The following is a 25,519-nucleotide window of genomic DNA, read 5'->3' on the forward strand; positions in this document are numbered from 1 at the left end:
AAAGCACTAAGGATGAGGCTCAGGGAGAGCGGGGGGGGGGGTCACCCTCAGGGGGCGTTGGGTCGGCGGGTGCTCTGCAGATGTTTACATACCCAGGCCACACGATGCGGGCCGAGATTAGGGGGCCGAGCCTGATGATGGATGGAGATCCAGGGAAGCAGAAGCAGGACTCCGCTTCCCCCCCCTCCCGCCCCCCGCCCTCCCCTCAGCACTCTCCCAAATCTCCTGACCGCAGCAGCCCTGGGCCTTGGCCCCTGCAGGCCGACCTCTGGACGCACGCACGCACGCGCGCTCGAAAAAAACGGAGCGGTGGGGGGGAGAGTGGGGTGGGGGGAAGAGAAAGAAAGGGTGCGATTTTGTGAGGGACGGAGTGTTTTGAGAGGACGCTGTTACTCTCCTGCTGGAGCTGCTGCTGGAGCGCCGGTCCGCGAGCTCGGGAAGCAGCAGCCAGTAGAGCCAGATGAAACGTTGCCCTTAAATGGTAAAAGCTCCCAGGAGTGAAGAGGGAGGCAGGGAGGCAGGCAGAGAAAAAAGCAGGGGAGAGGAAGAGAGAAAAAGGGATCGCCGGGCTTTAGGTGCAAATCTCTGGATCGGAGGAATCTGAGAAACGTCGGGCCGGATTGTCCTGCTGCTCCGCCACACCTGCGTCTTATTGACCCTCGCTCCAGACACAGGTAGCGTAATTACTGCCGGGGAGGCTCGCCCCTGTCCGTTGTCTTACTTTACTCCCAGCGCGTAAGAGGAGAGCTTGCTTGTGTCCCGAGTGTGTGTGTGCAAGTGTGTGTGTGTGCGCGCGTGTGTGTGTGTGTGTGTGTGCACACGCGCAATCAAGAGCTGTATGTCACTTAGCACGTGAAGGCAGCGCTCCCTGTTCCGAGTGTGGTTTGAAAGTGCTGGAAAGGACCGCGTGTCTCTGTTGATTTGAATCGCTGTGACTGACAGGACGTGCTAAGCTGTGTTTCTGCTGTGCTCATCGACAGCTGAGACTCTGGCAGCCAGTGCAGTGCACGACCGGGCTTTTGATAAATGTGTTTTTCTGACAGGATTTAGATCAACAATCAGAATCAACCGCTTTAAGTGGAGTGTCAGGCTTCACCAGGGCTGGTATCTGATCCTGAGGGTAAACCATTTTACTATTTGATTACAGCCCCGATATTGTTGGTTTTGTTTTCTTTGTTTTTTTTTTTAAATGAGAACAAGTTTGCTGTGCTGAGGCTCCCCTGTTTCTCCCTGTATCTCCTCCCTTCCATCTCCCTCGTTCTCACACTCTCCATCCTGTTATCTCACAGAGGGGCATTATAACCACCACTTCCTCTGCCTGTCCCGCACGCACTGTGCTTAGCACAACCAAATTTTAAACAAATCTGGCAAGCCGGGGACTCTCTTACATAACGGAGCGAAGGAGGAGGGGGGGCGGGGTCGGATGGGGGGGTTGGGGGGCGTCGGAGCGATCGCTTTCTCATGAAAGGGCGTGAAGGCCCAGTCGCGAGGTAAACCTTGGCCTCCGGGGGGGATGGGGGCCAGCAGTGAGCCTGGGGCCCCCTATGTCCCCTGTGTTTTCTGAGAGCTGACCGCTACGTTTGATGACGAGCCGTAGCTCCTTAAAATTGCTCTGGCCAAGAAAGAGTCTCCCAGGCAGCTCGCAGGGTTTGTTCAGCAGCTGAGCCACACAGAGTCTCTAATCTGTTCTCACAACAGGAAATAATCAGGGTAATTCAATCATACAGCAATATACGTCCCATTGCGTCACGGTCCATTGGGTATCTGTTGGCACAGCGCTCCTTTGCTTTTCCAGTTCCTTGCGCAGAGCATGTTTGAAATGCATTCTAACACTGGGTAACAAACGCACACCGGAACCTCAGCGTTTCTGTAACACAGTGGGACTGATGTCGAAGGATAGCCTGCCGTACCAAGAGAACCTCTTGGGCTTGCTGGGGTTTTCTGCATCGCAGTCTGACTAAAGCAGCGGTGATTAGTATTCCTGTCATTTCTCATTGTTTTTCCACAACCTGCGCTGCCCTGAACCTTTTTTCCTACGCCAGTCAGCTCTTCAGGACTGAATTAGTGCCGTGTAGGTGTTGGAGAGGGTATTCGGGGCCGCTGTGGAGGTGGAAGAGAGGGTCTTTGCCTGCGGTAGAGAACATGAACTCTCCAAAGCTGTTCTCTCGGATGAAACTATCCAACCCTTACCGCGTTCATTTAGAAAAGGAGGGGTGTTCAGACTCACGCTGTGTTATATAATTCTAAGCAATGGGAACGCAGAATATGCTCCTGGTATTCTATTGATGCCTTATTATGGACAAAAGTACAAAGCAGCTCTAGGTCATGAGAGGTTAGCCTGCAGTTAGTAACTGTTGCTGGATTGGCTGCCCTTAGGGGTCACTAGGAGGCAGCTGCATGGCATCAATGCGGTTCAGGTGCTGAGTGACACTGGGAAAAGTCTGTTATGAGTCTGCACAGTTGTAAGGTTACGTGGGCTTTCGATTGGATACTGTGACGTAGCCCAGCCAAGGACAGAACCCTGGATAACCCTGCATCTGGTGTACAAAAGCTCATGATGAAGAATGGGAGGTGGAGCGATGTGACTTCTCTAAATGCACCGTTGCAGGTTTGGGTTTTCCCTGCGCGTGGCTCGCCCCGTGTGGTTTTCCCCCTGACCCATGTGGATGGGGTCATTGATCACACATGTACAGCTCAACCAGCCCTGCCTGAACACTCCTCAAACACCGCACAACAGTAAAGACTGCATGGCTTTGCTCCTAGCTCAGGACCTAAGTCACTTCATGCTAGAACATGTCCCTTTTTTCAAATGTTAACATTAGCAAGTTCCTTCAACAGGTCTTGGTCAACTCCTAAGTGTGCTTTTCCGGCCGCAGGAGAAATATTTCATAGTAACAGCAACACAGAGCCGTCCCTCGAGCTGGTAAACCTTTTCACAAAGTTCTTATTTAAAACCCCACAATCCACGGTTTTGGCAACCACTCTGGGTGACACTGCCAAAAGCAAAATCTTTCATATTCCTCGCTGTATGTTTCAGTCGAATGTCTCCTCGAGGCTATTATTAGCTATTATCTGTTGTGCCTGTCTGGGCCCGGTATGTGACCAAGTGTTATGGTTAGGAGATGAGTCAGTTTCCAAATGAAGAAAGTAGTCAATACTAGCATGGAACATTTCAAAGGCAAGTTTTATTTCCTTTGGGAATTTTAAAACATGATACAAGTGTTTTCTTTCAATGAAACATCTCTGAGATGGTGATGTGATCTGTCCGAAAAACAAATGTGGAATGGTCACAGTAAGAACTAACGGTGACAGAAGGTCTGAGCAATGATTGGGAATATGAATGCGTATCCACTACCTCTTAACAAAACATCTCAACGCATCTTTGAAAGCTTATACGATATGGGAAAGGAGAAGTGAGGCAAAGATGGTGTGTGTGTTTCGGGCTTGTGTACCTCGGGGTAAAGATCAGCCAACACACTCCCTGTAACCTGCGTGCTTGGAAAATCCATCGCTGGAATCTCATCTTCGGGCGAGCCTTTTTTGACTGTCAAAATACTCTCCAGCAGATACTAATCTCGTTCATTAAAAACAGCCTCTGGAAAAAAAAAAGGATGAAGCTTACTGGTGGGTGAAATACGGTGTGGCTGTGCTTTCCCGTGCTCAGTCACAGTGTTAGTTTTATCAGAGATTTCCAGATATAAGATTCTCATGAAGTTTTATCTTTGCTAGGGCAGTAATAGCTTCGGAGCTGCCTCCCTCACCGATACGTCAGCGCAAGTCCAGCACCTTCCCTGCAGCGTAGATTCACAGCCAAACCGCTCTGAGGATGGCTTCGGCAGGCCTCCTCTATTAGGTAATCATACTCACAGTGCAGTTAAAGTTGCTGTCTGCTTTGTTTTCTGCATTGTATTTCTTATGAACACCCAGCCTACCCCCCCCCCCCCCCCCCCCCAGTCCCCCCCTCCCCTCACTGTCCATATCACACTTCCATCTCTGCGTAATTTTACAACTTTAAATAACATGCCCATGTACGAGTTTTCTGCTGTGAGGACTTCCTGTTGCATGTCAGCTGATCGCAGCTGGTTTTATCACTCCGGGTTCCTCTCTGTCCTGCTCTCAGACCCTGCAAAGGCACTGAGGAGGCAGCCAGAAACTGACACCCTCTGTAGCGTCTCTCCTTCACACGGTCCCGGCCCGGAAAAACGGCACACCCCCGCCAGCGAGGATGACCGTGAGAGTCGTACCCGAGACCATGTAGGAGGGTGAGTGCTCGCGTTCTTTCTCATCTACTGGAAAGGAAAAGTCTGCAGTTGTTTATACGAAGAGCCGCTCACGCCTAGGGTCCACACAAGGTGAGACTGTGCAGACGTGTCAGTGTTTACATCGTCAGACCGTCGGCCCTCCGTGACTAACAGCAACACTCTGCAAACTTCTGGGGCAAAAAGTGACAGTGTGCAAATCGCTTCAAGCATGTGCCTCAAATCCTCAAATCCCCCCCCCCCACCCCCATCAAACATTTTCTCAGCTTGATTGAACCAGGAAATGGCTGCGCTCAAGGAGAATTCGGTGATTCTTATTGATGCATGCACTCTGGCTCTGCCCTGGATTACATTTCTCCGTGAAGGCCTCTTTGTGCATGCCTGTGACTCGGCCTTTGTCCATGTGTCTGGCTGATCTCAGATCAGGGGTTCCAGCCCGCAGCGACAGCTGTCAATCAGAGCCAGCAGACTATGGGAGGAGACAAGCCAGTGTGACACAAACCCAGACTCCTACTGACTCAGTGCAGGTGGGTCCACAGCACACTCTCCTCTTCAGTTAAGACCAATATGTATACTGCTGTTCACCAGGAAGACTTTTTTTAAGAGACAACATAGAACACAAGCAGCAGGCAATGAAAGGATGTGGTAACAAATGTTAGGCTCCTGGCAAGTAGAAACAGGGATCTGATGCAGCAGTGAGCTGAGAAACCATAATTGAAGCCAACCTTTTCACAGCACGATGAAGACGCTTGTTTTCTACCACTGCAAACAGCCAGTCATAGTTAGTTAATGATGTGGCCTAGAATTGACCTATGTCAGGGCAACATGGCTCAGCATGTCCTCAGACTGAACAACTTTGCCAATCTAGCCACTAAGTAGCCCTGAACTGGTGGGTTAGTGTTGGTGGTAGGAGCCAAAGTCTTTTATTGTCATTTGCACAGATCACACAGGGTAACTGAGCATTGAAATTCTTGAGGTAGGCTCTGCTAACATGTCAGATTAAAGACTAGTGATGGCACGACATAGAAGGCACTGAGTTCGAGGTAGTTTTTAAGGTATAAAAAATTTACACTAGTGCAAAAAGTTTAATTTAAGCTAAAAACTAACTGGATTTAAAAAAAAAAATCTAAAAAATCTGTATGTAGGAGATTGTGAGTGCTTCTGCTGTTCTGACGGTTTACAGTGATTGTCCTGCCACTGAGGGGCGGTGTGGAAAAGAGGCAAGTTAGGGATGTGTAGTTTTAGTGTGTAGAATTTGCCAGAAGGCAAGTTGTTCAAGCTGGTATATTGGGTCTGATAATGTTCTAAAGGAAGAAATTAATTACTGCCTTGAGTGCCTGGTAGGCCGGCACTTTAATTTGACGTCAAGGGAGAACAGAAGCGGGCCGAGGCCTGGAAGGCTTCGGTTGAGAAACTGTAGGTCAGCGAGATGTCTCTGGACAGCCAGACTCCTTCAAGAACAAGAAATCGTTTTTTGGCAAATGAAAGGCAGAGATTTTTTGTAAGAGTTTCTGCTTGAACATGCTTTGTTTTGAATGTTTCCTGGAACCTGTTTTAAAAGTACCAGCACGCAGCACTAAGGACTAATCATAATAGCAATGCTTAAGGAGGACAGTTGGACGCATTGTACCACAGCAAAAATGCCGGTGTCAGGGACCATTACATCAGACTCTGGGAAGGAGCAGTGGAGTGGAAAATCACTTTCTCTGTCACTTCAGAGTGGAATCGAGATCCTCTCATTTCAGCTTAAAGCTTGCTATTCAGTTTGCCATTTTGAGCAGCCAGTGCTCTTCTGCAGTTCAGAGCTCCTGCTGTGATTTCCGTGTGCCATGGCGTCAGGCCTCAGCTACCAGCCTGTCGGGATGCCCTTGACAGCTCATATGTCCCCCTCATCCCCCTCATGCCACTCTCCCGCAGGGGCGAATGTTTTTTCCATTTAAGGAGCCCATTGGTGCCATCGTTTTCCCTTAGAGTCTCTCCTCCTCCTCCTGCACGGGATGAGGGAGAGGGGTTGGCGTTTGGATGCTGGGTCCTAGACCAGGACTAAGGGGGTATTTAGGGTCACTATTACAGACAGATGGCCAATGGAAGTTGGGAGTCAGAGAGGAATGGGGGGGGGGTGGGCAAAGTCAGCAAGTTTTACTCCCACGCTCCGCTTTCTCTGATGGCATGTCTGATAAGACCTGTCCTTTGCGGGATTGTTTAAGTTACTGGAGATATAGTGACAATTTCCCAGTCTATGTGTGCTATTTAAGAATATTTAGCTGGATAGAGATATATTTTTGTATCTTTAGCTATATTGTTATAGCGCATGGATAACATTTTGCTATGGCTGCTCACAGCACTGCAGAGCATTGGCTCCACACACTCTCAAAAGAGATGTCGTCTGAGTTCGGCTGCCTTGACGGTGTAGTTCAGCTGCAGTGGTACTGACTCTGCGGGGGAAGGTGGGGCCTAAAAACACCACCCATTCCCCACCCCCTTTGGAATTTACAGCGTTACATCACTGTTAGATTCCTGTCTTACTCCTCTGCCTTTCTCGAACTGAAATGCTGTTTGTCTGCGCAAGTCAAGGGTAGCTTACGTTTACGCATTCCAATCAAACAAGCCTAAATTTAGCTGATGGAAAAATATATTCCTTTTGGATTCACAATCTACTGGCTAAACTCTGCTCATCCAGCTATTTTTAGGAGAGGTCAGGATGCTTAGGACAAAAATCACCAGGCGGAAGGACCAGAGGGACATGGAATTGGCAAATGCTTTATGATCTTGAAATTGAAACTATGTCTGTTATGTTGCTTCTATGTCTCTTCGCCTTGAGTGGCCCCTGAAGGGTAGTATTTGATCTGAAAGTTCATGGTGGTGTTTTCTAATGTCAAACGTGACTTGACCAATAAAGATGTAAACGGTGCTGTACAATTCTGGTTCTGGACAGCACCAGCGTAACTTTCTTTCCCCCCTGAGCGCTTAAGCCCTACATTGAAAGTAGAACGGACTTAATATAATCTATCAAACACTACTACCATTGCTCAGGTTTCTGGTAATTTAAAGAGAGGTTGGACACCTCAAGCATTGAATCTGCTTCAGGTAATTAAAACTATAGGTGCACATTGTGATTCCCAGTTGTGGGTAAGCTGCACAGGCCACAGGAGCAGCTGACACCTGTCTTTCAACCCCTCGGGTGTAGACAGAGATAAGATACTAGCTCCAGAGGAAAGCCATGTTATCAAAAAGCCATCCCTGCTTTACAACTATTCATAGGCAAATCCTTCACAAATCATGATGGAGGAAGTGTTACCTGTCCTCTTGTGATTTTAAGGTTTATAGGGTTTGCGTGTGCGTGTGTGTTTTTGTATGTGTGTGTGTGTGTGTGTGGGTGTGTATGCCTGTTTCTGTCATGATTCCAGAAAGGGGAAGATCAGACTTTGGAGTGTGGCACCTTAAGAGTGCCTGACTCACCACCAGAGACAAGCGTTGCTGCTGCTGCCACCACCACCTCCACAAACCCCCACAGCCCAACTCAGGGTGCTCAACGACGCCCTCGAACTCGGGCCCCGCTGACCCCAGCTATGCCCACTCTCCCGGAGGAAGAGGAGGACTCCCCCGAGGAGCTTGACAGCTCCTCCAGCTCGCCCATCACTGTGAGTACACTTCTGGCTCACCCTGAATCACCCATGTTCTCACAGCATCAGTTCACAAGCAGCCATTTTAGGCCCCTGAAGCCAGTCACCATAAATACATATAACCTCTGGCCTCTGCTCCTTAACAGCCATTTCAGGGCAGCTGTGCCATAAGCAAATATCTGAAAAAAATCTCTCTCAGCAATGATTTGACACAGAACCCATACTTATATTCACAATAACAACACTGCCTCCATCTGGGAAGCCTCTTGGGATTTTGAATACACCATTGATTTATGTTTCACAAAATCAATGTCAGATTTTGGGGGAGCTTGTGCTCAAAAACAAGTCGCATCAGTTGTTTAATCTACTGACTCCTGTATGAACTGTTTTTTTTCCTTTTATATGTGTGGTTGATGGGCTGGTTTTTGCTGTTACTTCAGGCCTCTTGCTCTTAATGCGGGCATGTGTAGATGGGGATCAGGGCTGGTTTGGACAGCATGTCAACCCACGCTTGAATTCTTGGCTCAACATTAACGGGTGGCTTTCCCTTAAAATTCACCATGTCGTTTATCCATTTATCCCATCCTGGAATGTTTATTGAACAATGCAGGCATCCACATTGTGGTCCAACTCTAAAGTATGTTTTAAGAGTCCACACGTCAAACAGCACAGTCCTGTATGCTGACCAAAGGCACTGAATGTGGAGTTTTTAAGAAACCCACAGCAAACGTGTGCAGAACTGTGAAGCGGCTGGCTGGATGGGTCAGAGATTTAGTATGCAGTTTATCCAGATGACAGAATAAGCTTTTGAGACTAAGTGTTTTTGGGTAGCTGTCTGTCAGAAAATACATTCTCATGGGAGGACTGATTCTCAATACTGAATCTAATTCTTAGTACTTTAGTACTTTAAGCTAATTCTGGAGTTGACAGCAGACATATTAAACCCTCCATATATTAAAGGTAACCATAACTTCTCTGTGGGTTTATAGTCATGTTACAATTACAGATGCTATTTTTATCTCTGAATCACCTGAATTTGGATGTATTAGGTCTGAATTTATGCATTGTTGACATACGCATTTTAGTGTGATTACTGCTCAGAAGAAAAAAAAAATTGCACGTCATATCAAGAGAAAGAATAAAACATTATTAAATGAGAGAATAAAACATTAAACTGGCATGTAAGATTCCTCAGATTATTAGCTCAGGGTAAGAATAGTTATAGGTCAGAATCCTCGTTTTCCCTCTTAATTGTCAGAAATGCGGCAGCAATTCGGTTTTTATAAGTGAGCTCCGCTCAGTCCCATGGGGGTCTGTTGTGCATTTCTGCGGAAGGGACAGCAGAGTTAACATAACTGCGAGCTAAAAATGTTACAGCTGGAAACTTTCTGTCGCAGCTCCTAGACCACCAGCTAATGGGTGAAGCTAAGTGGCTTCCAGAAATAACCTCCCGAGCTAGTGACGGCCACGGTTTATTTCTTTTCCCATAGAAGTGCTTTGAAACGATCCCTCGAAGAGGTTTTTTGTTGTTTTTTTTCCTCCTCAAATCCCACTACAAGGCCCATGCAATTGCAAATCGCAGCCTGGTTAAATAACAGTAAATGTGGAGCTCCTAAAAAGTATAGACAGAGCGGAGTCCCCCTGCTATGACCTCTGACTCAAACCAATATTACCAGCAAAGAAAATAATCTAAGTGTTTTAAGTACTGCATGCCATAAGAAATTGTTCACTTACAGTGATGTATACATAAGATACTCAAGAGTATGGGTTAAAGGCTACAGTATGTACGAACTGTTAAAACTTAGTTTGCCTTTCTTTACTATGACAGAAGCCATGTGGTGTCTCGGTTTACACAGGAGTAAGAAACTTCCCTTTTTCGTACTTTTAAGTTCAGCACGATGTTGGAAGGATGACGCAGGAAATGCATCACTCATATCGGTATTTAATTACTGCTACAGGAAGACATTTACACTAACAGTGCATGAAGGAAGGGTTCCAGGTCTTCCCATTTATCAACAGATTTTCTACTATAAATATTGATAGTTTCACATTATAGAGCCGTCAGTGTTTGTGCCAATGTTTGTAGTATGTATTAATTCTGAGTGTGTCCCTTACTCTTAAAGAAAAGTAAAAAATGACTTTTTTTGTCTTTAGTGCACGCCTGTTGAAAATAAAGTGGTTACTATGCCCTTGCCAACACCTTCCATCGTCTTCCCAAGACAAGATAATCCAGGAAGCCAAGACCCCAGTCCATTAGAACTGGCCAGGTATGCACATCTTACTGATTCAAAAGCAGAGGGCTGTTTATTTTAGTGCCCTGAAGAAGAAAAAACACGTTCAGCCATATATTCAGTCATGTTTTACAAGTAATTCTCTTCTGTATTGCACTACGCTGAACGCGGAGGGGAATGGAATGTCATTAACCGTAAATATTGTTGATCATAGCAACATGCAAATCAAACAGTAGTCCAACAGCGTGTAGCCTTCCTAATTGCTTCCATGGGACAGATTTTGATAAATTGTGATCTGACTTTAACAAGAAACACTGAGCTGAAGTCAATAAACTAAACTTCAAACTAAACTTTAAAAATTAGTACTAAACTAGCAAATCCTCAAGCCAAACAACTGACACAAGAAGGTTGACAAGAAGTTGGTCTCTGCTCCTCACAATGAACGCATTAAAATCTTTCAAGTCCTTGAATATCGTATAAACCTAATGTGCATAAAGTAAAAACTCAACAGGCATCACATGACCCACATGAACTTTTGAAGAGTGGACATATGTTTAGGAAATCAATTCAGTGAAGTACCCTAAAGGATTCTGCACAGGTCTAACATTCTCATTACCATTATTGAGCAGCAGAAAATACCCTTCAGCTGTCTTGCACACCTGGTTTTGCACTTTGGTTAATTATACTGAAATCAGTTTAAGTAACATTTGTAGCAACCAATCAGAGCAACTTTCATTCAGTCATGCGAACAATGACTATACAATTTAACTGTTAATGGCTTGCTAGCAAATACTGACAAGTACACTCGGGTACCCTTTAAGACTAGTATTCATGCACCAGACATCAATCCAAAAGGTCTTTTTGCTTTGTATATGTATTATATAACACATAGATTTTGTTCAAATACAAATGTAGTCCATTTTGGTGAAAATGATGGCTGTATTCTAAGAATGACAATACTTTCCGAAATACAGAAAGGAAAAATGAATGTGGTTTGTTGTACCATTAATAGTATAGCATAGAGAAAAAATGGAGTGATGAAAGGCAGCTGCGAGGTCTATTAGAAATGACCAGAGAAGAGTCTGTGATTCATTCCTGTTAGTCCTCAGCTGAAAATTGAGTCTCGGCCAGCACTGTGCAGTGCCTTTAAAAACTTCCACCTGTTGAGAAAATTGGTAAATTGCATGTTATATTTTCCATCAGGTATTTGAGTCGCCAGGTCCATGTGATATTTTTAAATGTGTTCCTCCTTCAGGCCACTTAGCCCGAGACCGCGACTGTCCCGAAACTCACCATCCTCAGGGGGCCCCATCACCACAGTTGGTACGCCTGCCAAACATTTTTACACCTCTATAAAGCTCCTACCCAATTCACATTTGAGATTTTGTTTAATTTGTCAAAATGATCCCACAACATGGTGGGAATCTTTGATGAATCATTGATGGAGTTGCCTACATTGACACAGAAATGGAAAAACTTACATGCTTCCATGAATATATTCTATATGAATATAAATTAGACTCCTGATTTCACAAGCTATTTAATAAAATGTTTTACCAACATCATTCTGGATCCCATCTGAAAAAAACATCATCTATGGTCATGACAACCCTGTTTTTTTTCTTGTTGGCCTGTTATTCTCTGGTCATAAAGGGGAAACTGTTAATTAGCCAGTTTTGTATTTGTTCTGTGCATGTGTGCGCGTGTTTCCAGACAGCACAGGTCATGTGATTGACCTGGTGAAGGATCAGCTGCCTGACCTGCAGCTCTCTGCTGAGGACAAGAGGAAGAACCTGGAGCTGCTGGAGGAGGCCAAGAAAGTGAGCGACCGCTTCCTCACTCGCAGAGGAAGGAGGTCCACCTGCAGCCTGTCGGAGTCCCCCACAGGTGGGCGGGCAAGCCCACGTTCCACTCCACAGCCCTTTCTATTTCCTGTTGTCCTTCCTCTTTCCTACTGTTCTTTCCATTCAGTCAACACATTGGTAGTTTTCTGCTCTGCGGTCATTAGCAGAAACCTTTCAACCGTACACTTTTGTTTCTCAAAAAGCCGCAAATGGGTAATATCTGACTTAGCTAACACACAGTCTATGAATGATTCTTCGATTCATCATTTGAACTGCCCTGCTCATTGTAAGACAGAACAGGTAAAAGCACACATGCAGTTACTTGAATTGCATTTTAATTTCAGCCGTGTAAAAACCTGCTTAAAAATGGATTCGTATGTCTCGGGCATGATCGACTGAAAACACAGATAAAAGTGCAGTCTGCCTGTTAACTGCTGTGTGCATCAGAAGGAAACATTCCATCATCCAGTTTGTTTTGCTTACTGTTTGTTTTACTGCTGTTGACTTCCGTGGTTATCTTGCCTTGACATCAAGCACATGTTTGAGTCTGGCAGCATCTTGAGCACAAGCCAAGTTCCTCCTCTCTCCTTTGCTGGTAGGAGACAAGCGTACCAAGTTAATCCTCTATTAACAATGTCCAATTAACTCAACAAGATTGTTCTGATAAAAGACTTGGGCCCTGTTCACACCTTAACATGCATCTTGGGTGATCCGATCACAAGTGGACAGCTCTAAGTACAGGTGTGAATGCACCCAGGAACAGGCAACAACAACAACAACAGGCAAAATGGATTCTCGTGGATGGAGTACACACGAAACATGTCGTCTGATTTCCGTTTGTTTTGATTTCTTCTTCTTCTTTTAATTTCCGGCAGACTAGGCACGGGAAGTGCATTGCTGCCTCCCGCCGGTTAAAAACAGCAACCCATTTGGTCTTTGCAAAGAGAAATGATGTACACAATGACGTACAGTGGGGAAGTGAGATCCCACGATCACAAGTGGTCACTCAAGATGCATGTGAAGACGCATGCTAATGCCAGGTGTGAACAGGGTCTTACGGTGAAAGATTACTCCTCAGTAGACTACTTTGGACCAAACTATTCTAACAATGGGGGGGGGGGGGGGTCTTTACAGCAGGTCCTTCCCCCAACCTCACGCCGCACTCTTCTCCTGTGCCGTCCAGAAGCAGCTCCTTGACTGTGCCCCCGCAAACTGGTACGTTCCTGCACAATCTTCAAAAAAGCTACAAATCATCTTTGCAGTATCAATTTTTTTTTTATTTAGAAGGGATGAAAAGACAGAAAGGGATAGCAGACTTGGGGTCCATTCCATTTCAGTTAAGTCAGTTCAATTAAGTAATTAATCTTCAGAAAAAATGGGAATTGAAAAAAGTTTTCAATTCATAAATTGAATTTCAGTTTATTTCTTGAATTCTCTGAACTTGAAATGAACTTGACCCCAACTCTAATGGATAGTTACTGGTGTGTTTTTCTGTAATCTGGAGAACAAAAAAACAGTCCTCAGTTAACTGTGTCCTGCTTTAGCTTGACACAATTGTTCTGAAATGACATAGGGCATGATTACACCTTGGGTTGAACTATTCCCCCTCTCCCCCAAAGTGTTACATCACATTACAACAAGCTAGCATACGTCCCTACAATAAGTGTTTTGTAGCTGAAAGAGAACAGAAACACTCTAGAGGGTACTGCATGTGTCAAAGCTCGGAAAAGGGGTTTATAGGTCGTTTTCCTGCTTTGTCTGCACTTTCAGCTCCGGAGGAACCAGGAGTCAATTACGTAAACCCGCCTGCCAATCAGGTGAGTGAGGTTCATGTGGAGCCACTGTAGACATCCTGCCATGCTGTCTTCCTGTCTACATGTGCTGAGGTCACAGGAGTTCATGTACTAACCTTGTGACTGTGTCATGCACCGTGTCATAGTGTACCTTTGAAGTCATTATTAAACATGATTTGAAAAACAAAAGCAATAGTAAAAAACTGGGATGATCAAAATGTTAACCAGCTCATTTGTGATAAAATCTGGCTTTAAGTATCACAAAGATGCACCTTGCTTAACACTGTATAGCAAGAATTTGAAAGGCATTAGTGGGACCAGACATACTGTATATCTAGACATACTATGTTCCACAGGCTGCAGTAATGAACAGAATTTGAACTGCATTTTTTTTACATTAGTCATTTGTGTTGCATTTCCCTGAAAGCAGCCTCATAAAGCACTCACAGTGACGATAATGTCAATTTTCAAGGTCTGTTCTGTTTGTCTCATGGCTGGTTGCTGGTGCTGAAGAGGCAAGGAATTCCTAGCTGATGACTAAATTAATTGGTTAGACATTCCTTTCACTCCAGGAAAATTTGACAGAAAATAAATTACTCTTATAATAAATGCTCTTATCATGAGGCTGTTGAATGGTATGATATGGTATGAGAGACAATGAAAGGTTCTGGCAGGGAAAGTCACACTTTAATGACAGTTTTACCTTAAGCAAGACACTGTCTAGTCAATGTAAAGGTTACTTAGGAGCCCATTCTAACAGGACTCTGCCGTAGAGCAGTTGCAGTGCTGTGCTGAGAGCTGTGTTGGTTATTCTGACTGTGGCTGTGGCTTGCGGTGGTTCTCTGCAGCTTCTGGAGGTGCGTGCGGTCGGGGAGCAGGAGGGCACAGGCCCACTGGATCAAGAGGTCAGTCTGCTCTCCATGTGTTACAACCTGAAGCAGGAGACTCGCTATTGCTCACTCTCAGCCATGTCCTCCAACAGCAGAGAGCGCTCGCTCCGAAAACATATGGCATACAGCTGAAGGAGCTGTGCCCTCAGTTTCACATAGCAAGGCGACAAGATTGACTTTGATCTCGGCGTGGCCGAAGGATGATGATGATGATGATGATATGGTAGCAAAGCAGTGAAGTGTTCTGAAAGACCCCCCTATTTAAAAAACCTAAGCACACATGTAATCCTGTCTATTCTGTTTGATTTCCACAATGAACATGAAGCAATGAAGCTAGTTGACACAGGGTGAAGTTGATGATTACTGATGCAGTAAGAGGCCTATTAGTGGTATCTCAGAATGGAAGAGTGAACATAATATGAAATGCTTGTATGAAAAAGCCTTCTAAATATGCAGTTTGGAGTTAAAATGGCTTTTTAACGATATTGATAATGATATTGATATTTATATTTATACTGTGTCTAAGAGCAAAGCATGGGAAAAGACGGATATTGTCTGTGATTCCCATGATACTGCAGAGCCTCAGAAAACTGGTGGACTGGAAGCCCAAAGAGAAGCGCAAGGTGTCCTCGGGCACGCTGTCCCCACGCCACGCAGCTCCTGGGACCACAGGGCAGGGCAGCGTGGAGCAGAAGGAGAGCGGAGACCCACGTCTGGGTGGCGAGAGGGGGAGGAAGGGCCCTGGAGCGGGAGAGGAAGAGGGCCCGGGTCGGGGTGTCCCGAGGAGGGGCCCAGATGATGAGGCGCCCGCTACGGGGGTCGCCAAACCCGTCCCCCGCTCCAACTCGCAGCAGGTGCCCTGTACTGCCGAAATAAAGACCATCGGCGCCTTCCCGCCCCTCATGAGGGCCGTGTCCTGGGACACCGTCAGTTCCTTCCCCGCCAGGAATGGGGCACAGGACTTATCCCCCAAACATGAGGAGGCCCTCACTTTCTTCGACAAGTCCAGTGACTCCTTGTTCAAGTCCTCTGGGTACAAGGACTTCCCCGTACAGCCGGTCAAGATGCAGAAACTGGCCAAAATGCGGGAGGTAAGGCTCTCATGTATGACCAATTTAGAAAAATCCAGTGTTTTTACAAGAATACAAATCAAAAACTTTGTGCCTTTTCTGGGTGCTTTGCTGCCTTTTTCAGACACATTACACTTTACTGTTATTGTTGTCTGCCAGAGAGCAACAATGTCAAAGTAGCACCCAGTTCTCAGCCTTAATTTGAGAACACTGCCTCCTCGTTTAGGAGCACAAGCTGATCCGAAACCAGAGCATTGTGGGATCAAAGCTGCCAGACCTTAGCGAAACGGCCGAACAGGAAAGAGGTAATCCCTTCAGACCGAACGCAGGAAGCCGTGCTGTGCAGCAGGGCAAAGCCATCATCCCAGCCTCTATGAGAGGGTAACCGGAACAGCAGCCTCAGAGACAAGGTCACAAAGTGCACCAGCCATTTCACAGGAAGTTGTTTTACTGGGGGAAGGGGGGGGAGCTTATTTGTGTTGCGGGAAATGTTCTGTCTTGTTGACAGAACGTAGTGTTCTTGCTTGTGTGTTGTAATTTTTTCTCAGAAATTATGAAAGTGATGCTGCACAATTTGACCAGCAGGTGGCACATGCACTGGGGCAGAATACTGTGCCGAAGCAAATCGTCCTTCTGTGTTGTGCTGTATGCATAGGCAGAAGGCCAATAGAAATAATAATACAGTAATAATGAAACATGTTTCAGGTAATAATAGCTTACAGGAGATGAAGGAAAGTTTTGTTACCTTGCACTAGTTTAGGACATCATTTTGATTAGTTGTCTTATTGTGATGGCAGACCATATAATTGTTTTTTCTCCTTATATTCTGTCTTCATTAGTTGTGTAAATGTTGAAATGTTGAATTTTGTACAGTACAGTATATAGTTGTGCAGTAAAGTACATATTTCGGTCTTTCCTTTGATGGTTTTGGCTGACTCCCACGGGTAAATGTGGTTAAAGTCTCTTTTCTGTTTCGGTACTCCCAGGCCCCTCCCCCTGTCCCCCTTTGGCATCAGCCACGGAGGAGGAGGCTAAGGAGAAGTCAGACGTGATGCCGAACATTTCCGATGTGATGCTGCGCAAACTCAAACTGCACAGGGCTTTGCCGGGCAGGTGTGTGACGTTCCGGAACGATCGCGTGTCACAGTGACTGAGCCAGCTTAACCAATAAAACCCCTCATCGGAGGGGAAGCTGCACTGTACGTTTTACTAATTCGGTTAAGGAGTGCAAACCACTATCTCTGACAGGATTTGGTTATATGGAATCACAGATATTCTGCACATTGTACAGACATTCAGCTCCACCTCACGTTTAAAGTTACGTCTCTGCCATTGATGAAGTTATAAGCATTCTGATTGCCTGGCCTGCCATGGAAATATTTTAAGAGGCATGGTCTATGACAGGACATGCTTAGCTAACAGACAGCAGAGGGAAAAAAAGGGAAAGCAGGTGCTGAATATCTGTTCATAATATAGAATGTCTGCTGTAGAACTTTTGGTTCAACTGTGGCAGGAGCTTGAAACCTTCAATGGAAAGTGCAGAGTCTAATATCTTGGTACGACTCACTGATCAAAGCTTGACTAGGCTCCGAGCACTGCAGGGGTTTTCTACCAGAAGCAGCATTCGTATTTATGCATCTACTCTGTTTTGAAAGTGAGCGTGGCCCACACAGCGTTGATTTCACAGATAAACCTTCAGCGAGGCTGAAATACTGAAAAGATGCATTACAGTGCAATAAGTGCTCCCGCAAGAGACATTTTTCTTGCTTCCCTGCCAAGGCAACACATTAACATAATGTATTTTCTGTCTTCATTGCAGCGCACCTCCGCTCACAGAAAAAGAGGTTGAGGTTGGTATCTAACCGAGATTTAGTGTAACACGATGCAACTGCATTTGTCATTAGCATCGCCAGTCTGTTGGGTTTTTCCAAAAGGAAAGCATATCACATCCTTAAGAGACACTTTTACAATAGACAGGAAAACTCATTCAAAAGAAAGGGTGTGTGCTGTCGGCACCACCCATCTACTGTACATTAGGCATAAAGTGCATAAATGCCTTTTTGATTTTGTTGGCTAAGATGAGTTCTGTTTAAAACCAAGTTCTTTGTGGTATGATTGTCATTCTCCCTGGTTGTTCTTCTGTAGTTACACTGCCATTAAAAAGTTTGGGGTCACTTAGAAATTTCCTTGTTTTCCATGAAAAGATACATGAAATGAGATTGAATAGGGAATATAGCAAATTGAATAGGAAATATAGTCATTGACAAGGTTAGAAATAATGATTTTTAATTGAAATAATAATTGTGTCCACACAGCGTTGCATGAGATCTTCAGTTTCTTGGCAATTTCTCACATGGAATAGTACTCATTTCTCAGAATAGAAGAATAGACTGATGAGTTTCAGAAGAAATTTCTCTGTAATCGAACCCAAAATTGCTGCTGCTCCAGATACTCAACTAGTCTAAAGAAGGCCAGTTTTATCGCTTCTTAAATCAGCACGACAGTTTTCAGCTGTGCTAACATAATTGCTGAAGGGTTTTCTAATGATCAATTAGCTTTTTAAAATGATAAACTCGCATTAGCAAATACAACATGCCACTGGAACACAGGACTAATGGTTGCGGATAATGGGCCTCTGTACGTCTATGTAGATATTCCATTAAAAATCAGCCATTTCCAGCTACGATAGTCATTTACTACATTAACAATGTATACACTGTATTTCTGATCAATTTGATGTTATTTTAATGGACAAAAATTTGAAATTTCTAAGTGACTCCAAACTTTTGAAAGGTAGCATATATCTAGTAATAAGTAGTAAGTGTCCTCAGTCTGAGTTCTGATTTGCTTTGTGCCATTAGAAAATCTGTCAGTTAATACTGGACACAACCATTAGTGGCTGATTCCTTATTACCTGATCTAATGTTTCATCTGATCGGTCTGCTTTCTCTGTATAATCTCTTTATAATGATGATAACAATGTTATTATCCAGATTTTTAGTGGCACCCAAACTCTTCGTCATAATTAAAAAAGTTCAATGACTGTTTAGTGGACAGAGAACACAAATGTTCCACACAAATTAAGATAATCAACTTTTAAGCAAGGAGGAATCAGTTGCTAATGGGTAATCTGTACTAAAATGGGCAAGCTTTGGCTCCAGTGACTTGGAGCTATCAAAAACAGGTCCAGGACATCTACCAGTTTAATGGTAGTTTAACAGTGTAGTTTTCTGGCCTCCCCAGATATTTGTGGTTGAGGGGCCAGCCTTGCTCTGGATGTGATAAGTCTGTCAACACTGTAACAGCTCAGAGAGCATTGCAGACAAGCTCTTTGATTAAGAGAGCAGAGAGGCCATGTCCCAGTCTACCAATATCCTCAAAATCTTCCCTAAAGTTTCCTGTTAACCTCCGGTTCTTGAGATAGCACTTCCCACTGAACCCATAAGGTTCCTGAGAATGCCGCTGCAATGTTACATGATGTGAGAACATTGAGCTCATCGGGTTGGTATTGATAGGAATGACCTTTGATAAACAAGGGGGCCTTTTGTTCAGGTCCCATTGAATGAATAACAAGTGACGTGGGGACACTATTATGTGATTCTTTTTTTCTATGTCTTTAAATTCTGCTCTGTGATAGGGACATTTGTCAGTCATCTACAGTGCTTGCATGATACGCCTCCATAGTTGTGGATAAACAGGTATAAAATGAGTTGATCTACTTGGTATTAATATCCAGCCAAAGTGCCTCCCTGTTTATTTAGTATATACCGAAGGCATGTTTTAAATCCGCAAATTAGCGTTTACTGACGAGAACGACCCCCCCTCCAACAGAACACGTTTGTGCAGCTGTCCTTGGCGTTCCGGAACGACAGCTACACCCTGGAGACACGACTACGGCAGGCGGAGAGGGAGCGCAACCTGACGGAGGAAAACACGGAGAAAGAACTGGAAGAATTCAAAGGTTGCCTTAAGGTGGGCTCCGCCGCGGTCTAACAACCTCGCTGAGTGAAAGAGCATTGTGGGCGGATATCCTCAGCTGCTGTATACCTGACTAAACAGGGTGTCGTCGCTTTTGTTTTGGTTGTGTGTGGCGCAGGGCTCGGCTAGCCTCTGGCAGACCTCCGAGCAGCGAGAGTCCTACCAGCGCCTCCTAGAGACGGTGGCGATATTGCACCGGCTGGCCACTCGTCTCTCCAGCCGAGCAGAGATGGTGGGGGCAGTGCGGCAGGTAAACTGGGGAACGGGACACCCTGCACAGGGGAACACTAAGCACATGACCATCCAAATCCCTCTCAGGAAATGGGAAACTCCTGAATAAATGATCCAGCTGAGCACTCTGAGCAAAAAAAAAACATTTTCTGTTTTCCCCTTATAAAACTGCTTTTTTGTTGGGGTGAAAGGGACAGAGGATTGGGATGTTTGTTTTCTGACAAATAAGATATGTTTGCGAAGGATCAGACTCTCTTGCCCTGGGGTCGCGGGGTGAGTGTAACCGAGCTGAACTAAACAAACAGGAAAGCAGTGGGCCATCGCTTCTCAAGCAGGAAGCTGTGATTAATACAGCCGGTGGAAACGGCTTTGGCGTACACTGGCTGCTGTCAATGTCAGTACATGACGGTGAGAGAATGTGTGACAGTCACCCCCCCCCAACCCCCCCCCCTCCCCGCCCCGTGTCGGAGGTGATGCGTCCCCCCTCTCGGCCTGACAGGAGAAGCGCATGAACAAGGCGACGGAGGTGATGATGCAGTACGTGGAGAACCTGAAGAGGACCTACGAGAAGGACCACGCCGAGCTGATGGAGTTCAAGAAGCTGGCCAACCAGAACTCCAACCGCTGCTACGGGGGATCCATTGATACTGGAGGTGACGCCCGCAGGCCGACTTCAACATCACTGCCATTGACAGCCATGACAAGACCTCCATATTTACACAGAGAGACTGTCTCTCTGTTCCACTGCTGTTATATTCAAACTTACTGCCCCCAAGGTCATGTCCTCTATATACTAAGTTTTACATCAAGCTGTACTAAAAACAAGGTATCTGAGGAAGGCTACAAATCCTGAAATGAAAACCAATGTTTTTAACAATGTTTTTACACTCTCAGCATTTCTTGGCTCTCAAAAACAAGATATTCACATGTTGATATCTAATATTTTGATGCACTTTTCATCAAAGTATTAGATAGGAGAGCTTACCTTTGCTCAAGGTACTCAGCATTACACAGTTCAGACTAGCTTATCTGTACTTATTGAAAATTACAATTGATCCAATGACATGATTGAGGGCTCAGATGGAGCTAAAGACAGAAATAACCACGGCACTCCAGGACCAGGGCTGCCTAGCCTTTGGATACAGTACATTTCATCTGTGTGGGAGAGATTGTCAGTATCTCAGAGAAATGAGGCCAGTGTTCAATGTCTGCCTAACTCCACCCTATATTTTTTGTGTTCTATTCAGATGATGGTGTTCCCCGCACGTCAAGATCGTTGTCTCTCACCCTGGGAAAGGTACAGCACATCTGGTATCTCAGGGACACTAGCCCATAGGCAAAATCTGAAAGCAGACAAGGGGGCAGTTTTGATTTGCGACCTCTAACCCTGCATGTCCCCGGTCCAGGCCCTTCCCCGAAGACGAGTCAGCGTCGCCGTGGTTCCCAAATTCAACCTCCTGAACATCCCTGGTCAGACCCCACAAACTGCCACCGGCCCTCCACTCCCAGTGCTGGTATGTCTCCAACCCCACCACGGCAGGTCCTTGTGCCAGCTCCGCCTTCTGATATCAAATCACCAGATCACCCCTTTCATGCAACTGCACACCTTTCTGACCTTTGGTTAAGTCGATCTCAAAACAGAAAAAGCTTGAAAAAGTTTGTTGTTGAATGTTGTTGTTGAAAGTTGTCATGTCTATGACCTATCACTCACAGGGTGCTCTCCACCTCTATACATCCTCCATAAAACAGTTACTCCTCTTTTTTTTCAGTGCGAAGCAAACAACTCAAAGTGTGGCCCTCCCACGGAACCCACGCAGCAGGCAGTGACTGACGGGTGAGAACAGTTGCCGCTTCCTCACCGGAATGCATTCATTCAGGTCCTTTTTCCTCATGAGGCAACACGTACACTAACACACACACACACACACACAGCTCTGTGTGCCCTATACTGGGTTCCTTTGCCTTCTTATCAGAGATCAGAAAACATTTTGTGCTGCATATATGTATAGTTTATACACACACACACGCTGACACACACACTCAAACTGTGCTGTATATACAGTGTTATCAGAAGGTATCTTGTGCTGCATCTTGTTCAGGATTTCGCTTGTTTACGTGACCCCTAGGGAGTGGGCGCTATTGAGTGTCCTGATCGCTGGGAGCAGGACACACGGAACCGCAGGGAGCGCTGTGCTTATATAACTCTGACATTATCAGCGTGCTTAAAAATAACTCTGTACCCGTTCCACAAAACCCCAGCTGCAGCTGATTTTCGTGGCACACAGAGATTCAATCTAAATATTCATGCAGCGGAGCTCGACAGGGCCCAGACACAAGCGCCATTGTCTGGCGCGCGTTAGCAAGGTGAGAGTGAGAGGGCCACGCTCGGCGAGTGCACTCTGAGTCCACGTTTGATGTCTAAATCCTAGGGCTCCCATTAGGGAACGAGAGGCTGTATCGTGCGTGGAAACGGGCAAGCAGCAAAAATCCTGGAACGTTTAATGGAACTTCCCGCACGCCTGCTTTGAGTTCTCGGGAGCAGATTGTTCAAAGCAGGTGGTCTGCCTCGGTCACGCAGATCCGGCCCGGGGACACTGGCGCTGCCCTGCAAACACCTTTCATCAAAGCTCTAAACATGCCCACCTTAACGTACAATTCCATGTAATGGGACATAACTCTGCCACCTGACGCGTGTCCAAGGAGCACAAGGGTCAGATGCTCTTTCCTGTCTGAAACAATGCAGTGCAAAGGCCCCAGCAGACCAGGAAGTTGAGGCATCTGCTCCAGCCAAAATGCCAAGCAACCCTGGCGAGATCAGCTCGGAAATGAAGGCGAAGATTGAGGAGGATGCCTACAAAAAAGGGTGAGGCCCAGGTCATCTGCTCCAAACCTCCTTCCCTGCAAAGCTGTGGGCACCTTTTCAGTTGCAGAATGAAACCTGCCTTAGTTACTGAACACTGAATGACTATCCCGATATCTGAAGTAGTTTTAAACCAACTCTGAATCAGATTAAAGAGAGCTTTGTAATCTTATCTCGTGAAAACGTGAGCAGTATTTGTTTCATTCAATGTGCTTTTCTGATGTGTGGCAATGGTCATGACTCAGGTACCAGGAAGGACTGAAGCGATGTAAAGAACTTCAGGAGCTGAAGGAGGAGGAGGAGAAAGCAGAGGAGAGCCAAGAAGAGACAGAGGAGAAAGAGTGCAAGGAAGCCAAAGAAAAGAAGTGCAGCAGGTGATTTCCTCTTAGTGCTGACACAGTCTGCACTCCGATACCATACATCTGATGGTGATGTCAGCAAAGGAAACACACCCATTTATGTGTTTATGGATTACAGAAAGGCTCTAGACAAATGTTGACATTAACACGGTGACGGCTTTGTGAACCCTAGAATGGGCGTTCGGATATCACGTTTTACCAGTTACTCACTGACTTAAACCAGTCATAAAGTTTTGCTTTGGAGAGCAACATCTTTTGATTGGTTCAGTCACATCTGTTGTAAAAAGCACGTGGTAGCTCCACCCAGCATAGGGTTCATCTCACATTACTATAAATCAAATGGCTGCTTCTCAAAAAACACTGAGTGTTCTTGGTTTTACCCATGAGCCCATTAGCATAGTGATGATGTTTATGATTCCTGTTACTTCTGGAGTATCCTGTTATGATGTCCTTTTGAAAAATGTTATCCTCTGCATGGAAATGCACATCACACTATCAGCAGAGACTGTCACTGTGGTCTGTCTTGGTGTTGCCATGTCTAGCTTTACCCAGTTCTGGCTGTCTTATATATCTTTTTTTACTGTCCATTGTGGTCATCTTCTAGCTATCTTGCCATCAGGGTTACATAGGGTGATGCCCTGTACTATCAAAAAGATTTGCATGAAAAAATGCAATTTCCCACAAAGCAAAGTTGACTTAACCAGCTCCTCTTGGTTTTGCCTTTCCAGCAAGTATGAAAAGGTGCTTGACGTTCTCGACAGGCTTTGTCCAAAGATTTTCAGACAGAACCGACTCTTCTGGATCGTCCTGACCCTGTTCGCGGTCACGTTCTTTGTGGTCAGCGTTTTTGCGTACTTCAATGATCGGCACAGTGAACTGGGAGACGTGTCTGCGGGAAAGACGATGGGCCCGGGCAAAAAGAAGTTCTTTGGATGGAACGTGAGATTTCAGCCCAAAAACCCCACAACAGAATAGCACAGGGCCCCACTTTCACACTCTGCAGACAAGAGAGACTCAAAACCATCCAAAGACAATCACAATATATCTTCAAGTCCGGGACACTGTCTTGAATATCTGATTTTTAAATATTAAGCATTGAGGCGATGAAGCTTTTGGAACCACTGGACTTTATGTTTTAATAATAAAATGCCCAGACTATTAGAGAGGGGAAAATGGATCCCAATAAGATGAACCATTATTAAGGGACCAAGTGTGCAACTGTTTTTAATTTAAGTGGATGAACATCCTGGCAATGACCTGCATTTGAATGTCTTACACAACCACTCTTTCACTTGGGTGGAGCTGTGGCCTTATTACTGATTAGGAAGGGAGGGGGCCACCCAAACATGACAGAGGAACATACCTGGTCAAGGGTCAATGTATGTCTTCTCAGGTTGAGTGAGGTAAAGTCCCATCCAGTGATTATCAGAAGTATTTAAAGAGACTCCATTTTATCTGTTGCTAAAGTATTCTATATTGCATATTTAAACAGAGAACTTATTTGAAAATATTGTTTTGATATTCCAATTTAGTTCCTAAAGTGCAATATTTTTCTAGCAGATTGTACACCATTTCTGTTTGTGTTCTTTTTTGGGTTTGTTTTTCACAGCACTGATCCCGTTAGTCTGGAGGGTTTATGAATATAAAAGAGCACTTTTAAAAAATAATAACAATAAAAAAGCATGAGTTTTTTATCCTGTTAAAAAGATGCACATGTGTGCTAGCATTGTACTGTGTAATGTAGTGCCACGTTACTTGAGTCTTGAAATAAAGATGCCTTAAAATCAGCTTCTGTTTATTTTCACCCTTTTTGTCAAGTGCATTCCAGGTAAGTCACTGAAGCTGCATGCTAAGTGCAAATTTCAGCACTGCCATTAAAGATCCTTCCTGGAGTGTGGAATGGCACAGAACTGTAATTGCACATTTCAACAGTCCCTTTTCTTTCCTTCTATTGCTGTTTAAATGGCAAACCTGGGGTCTCTTTCCGCCCTTTTATTTCTTTCAGGAACTCTCTCATGTAACCTACTTTAAACTATTACCATTATGCAACAATGGCAACATTTCTGTGTGCTAAATTGCAACAGTGGATCTTTGCCATTGCATATTGCTGTTTAAGTTCATTTTGAAAAGAAAATGAAATTATTCAGTTCCCAGAATTTCTTACTTCCTTAAAGTTACCTCCATCAATTAATGTCCTGAACTTTCTGTCCTAAAAGGATGGGGAGAGATGATAAAGAAGTAGCGTGGAAAAACATGGCCAAAACTCTGAAACGAGGCTTGCAAAACAGGACTAAATGAATATCAAATGACAAGTGCTGCTAAAGTATGTATATTATGGTGACGATGTAAAGGTGAGGAGAGTCAATGTCAAGACACTTTTG

At 45.1% G+C, this 25,519-nt stretch overlaps 1 protein-coding gene across 1 annotated transcript; it reads left to right on the forward strand.

Annotated features, from left to right (window-relative positions):
• The first annotated feature begins 509 nt into the window (after positions 1-509).
• mrvi1 (murine retrovirus integration site 1 homolog) lies at positions 510-24,879 on the forward strand. Its single transcript, XM_036544392.1, has 24 exons — positions 510-674; positions 3,735-3,853; positions 4,121-4,262; positions 4,681-4,786; positions 7,667-7,900; positions 10,037-10,149; positions 11,369-11,436; positions 11,827-12,000; positions 13,095-13,172; positions 13,728-13,774; positions 14,599-14,655; positions 15,219-15,731; positions 15,937-16,015; positions 16,697-16,823; positions 17,530-17,560; positions 19,542-19,682; positions 19,807-19,938; positions 20,419-20,572; positions 21,167-21,216; positions 21,326-21,433; positions 21,689-21,753; positions 22,663-22,782; positions 23,025-23,153; positions 23,867-24,879. Exons 5-24 carry the CDS (start codon positions 7,829-7,831, stop codon positions 24,111-24,113), a joined length of 2,505 nt encoding a protein of 834 aa, XP_036400285.1. The 5' UTR covers positions 510-674; positions 3,735-3,853; positions 4,121-4,262; positions 4,681-4,786; positions 7,667-7,828; the 3' UTR covers positions 24,114-24,879.
• The last annotated feature ends 640 nt before the right edge of the window (positions 24,880-25,519 follow it).

This window comes from Megalops cyprinoides, chromosome 13 (assembly GCF_013368585.1).
Source record: "Megalops cyprinoides isolate fMegCyp1 chromosome 13, fMegCyp1.pri, whole genome shotgun sequence".
Lineage (NCBI taxonomy): Eukaryota > Metazoa > Chordata > Actinopteri > Elopiformes > Megalopidae > Megalops > Megalops cyprinoides.

Coding starts and splice junctions, on each gene's coding strand:
- mrvi1 (XM_036544392.1), top strand. CDS start 7,829: ATGCCCACTCTCCCGGAGGAAGAGGAGGACTCCCCCGAGGAGCTTGAC. Junction 20,573..21,166: donor GGGATCCATTGATACTGGAG/GTGACGCCCGCA, acceptor TGTTCTATTCAG/ATGATGGTGTTCCCCGCACG. Junction 21,754..22,662: donor CAGCAGGCAGTGACTGACGG/GTGAGAACAGTT, acceptor GAAACAATGCAG/TGCAAAGGCCCCAGCAGACC.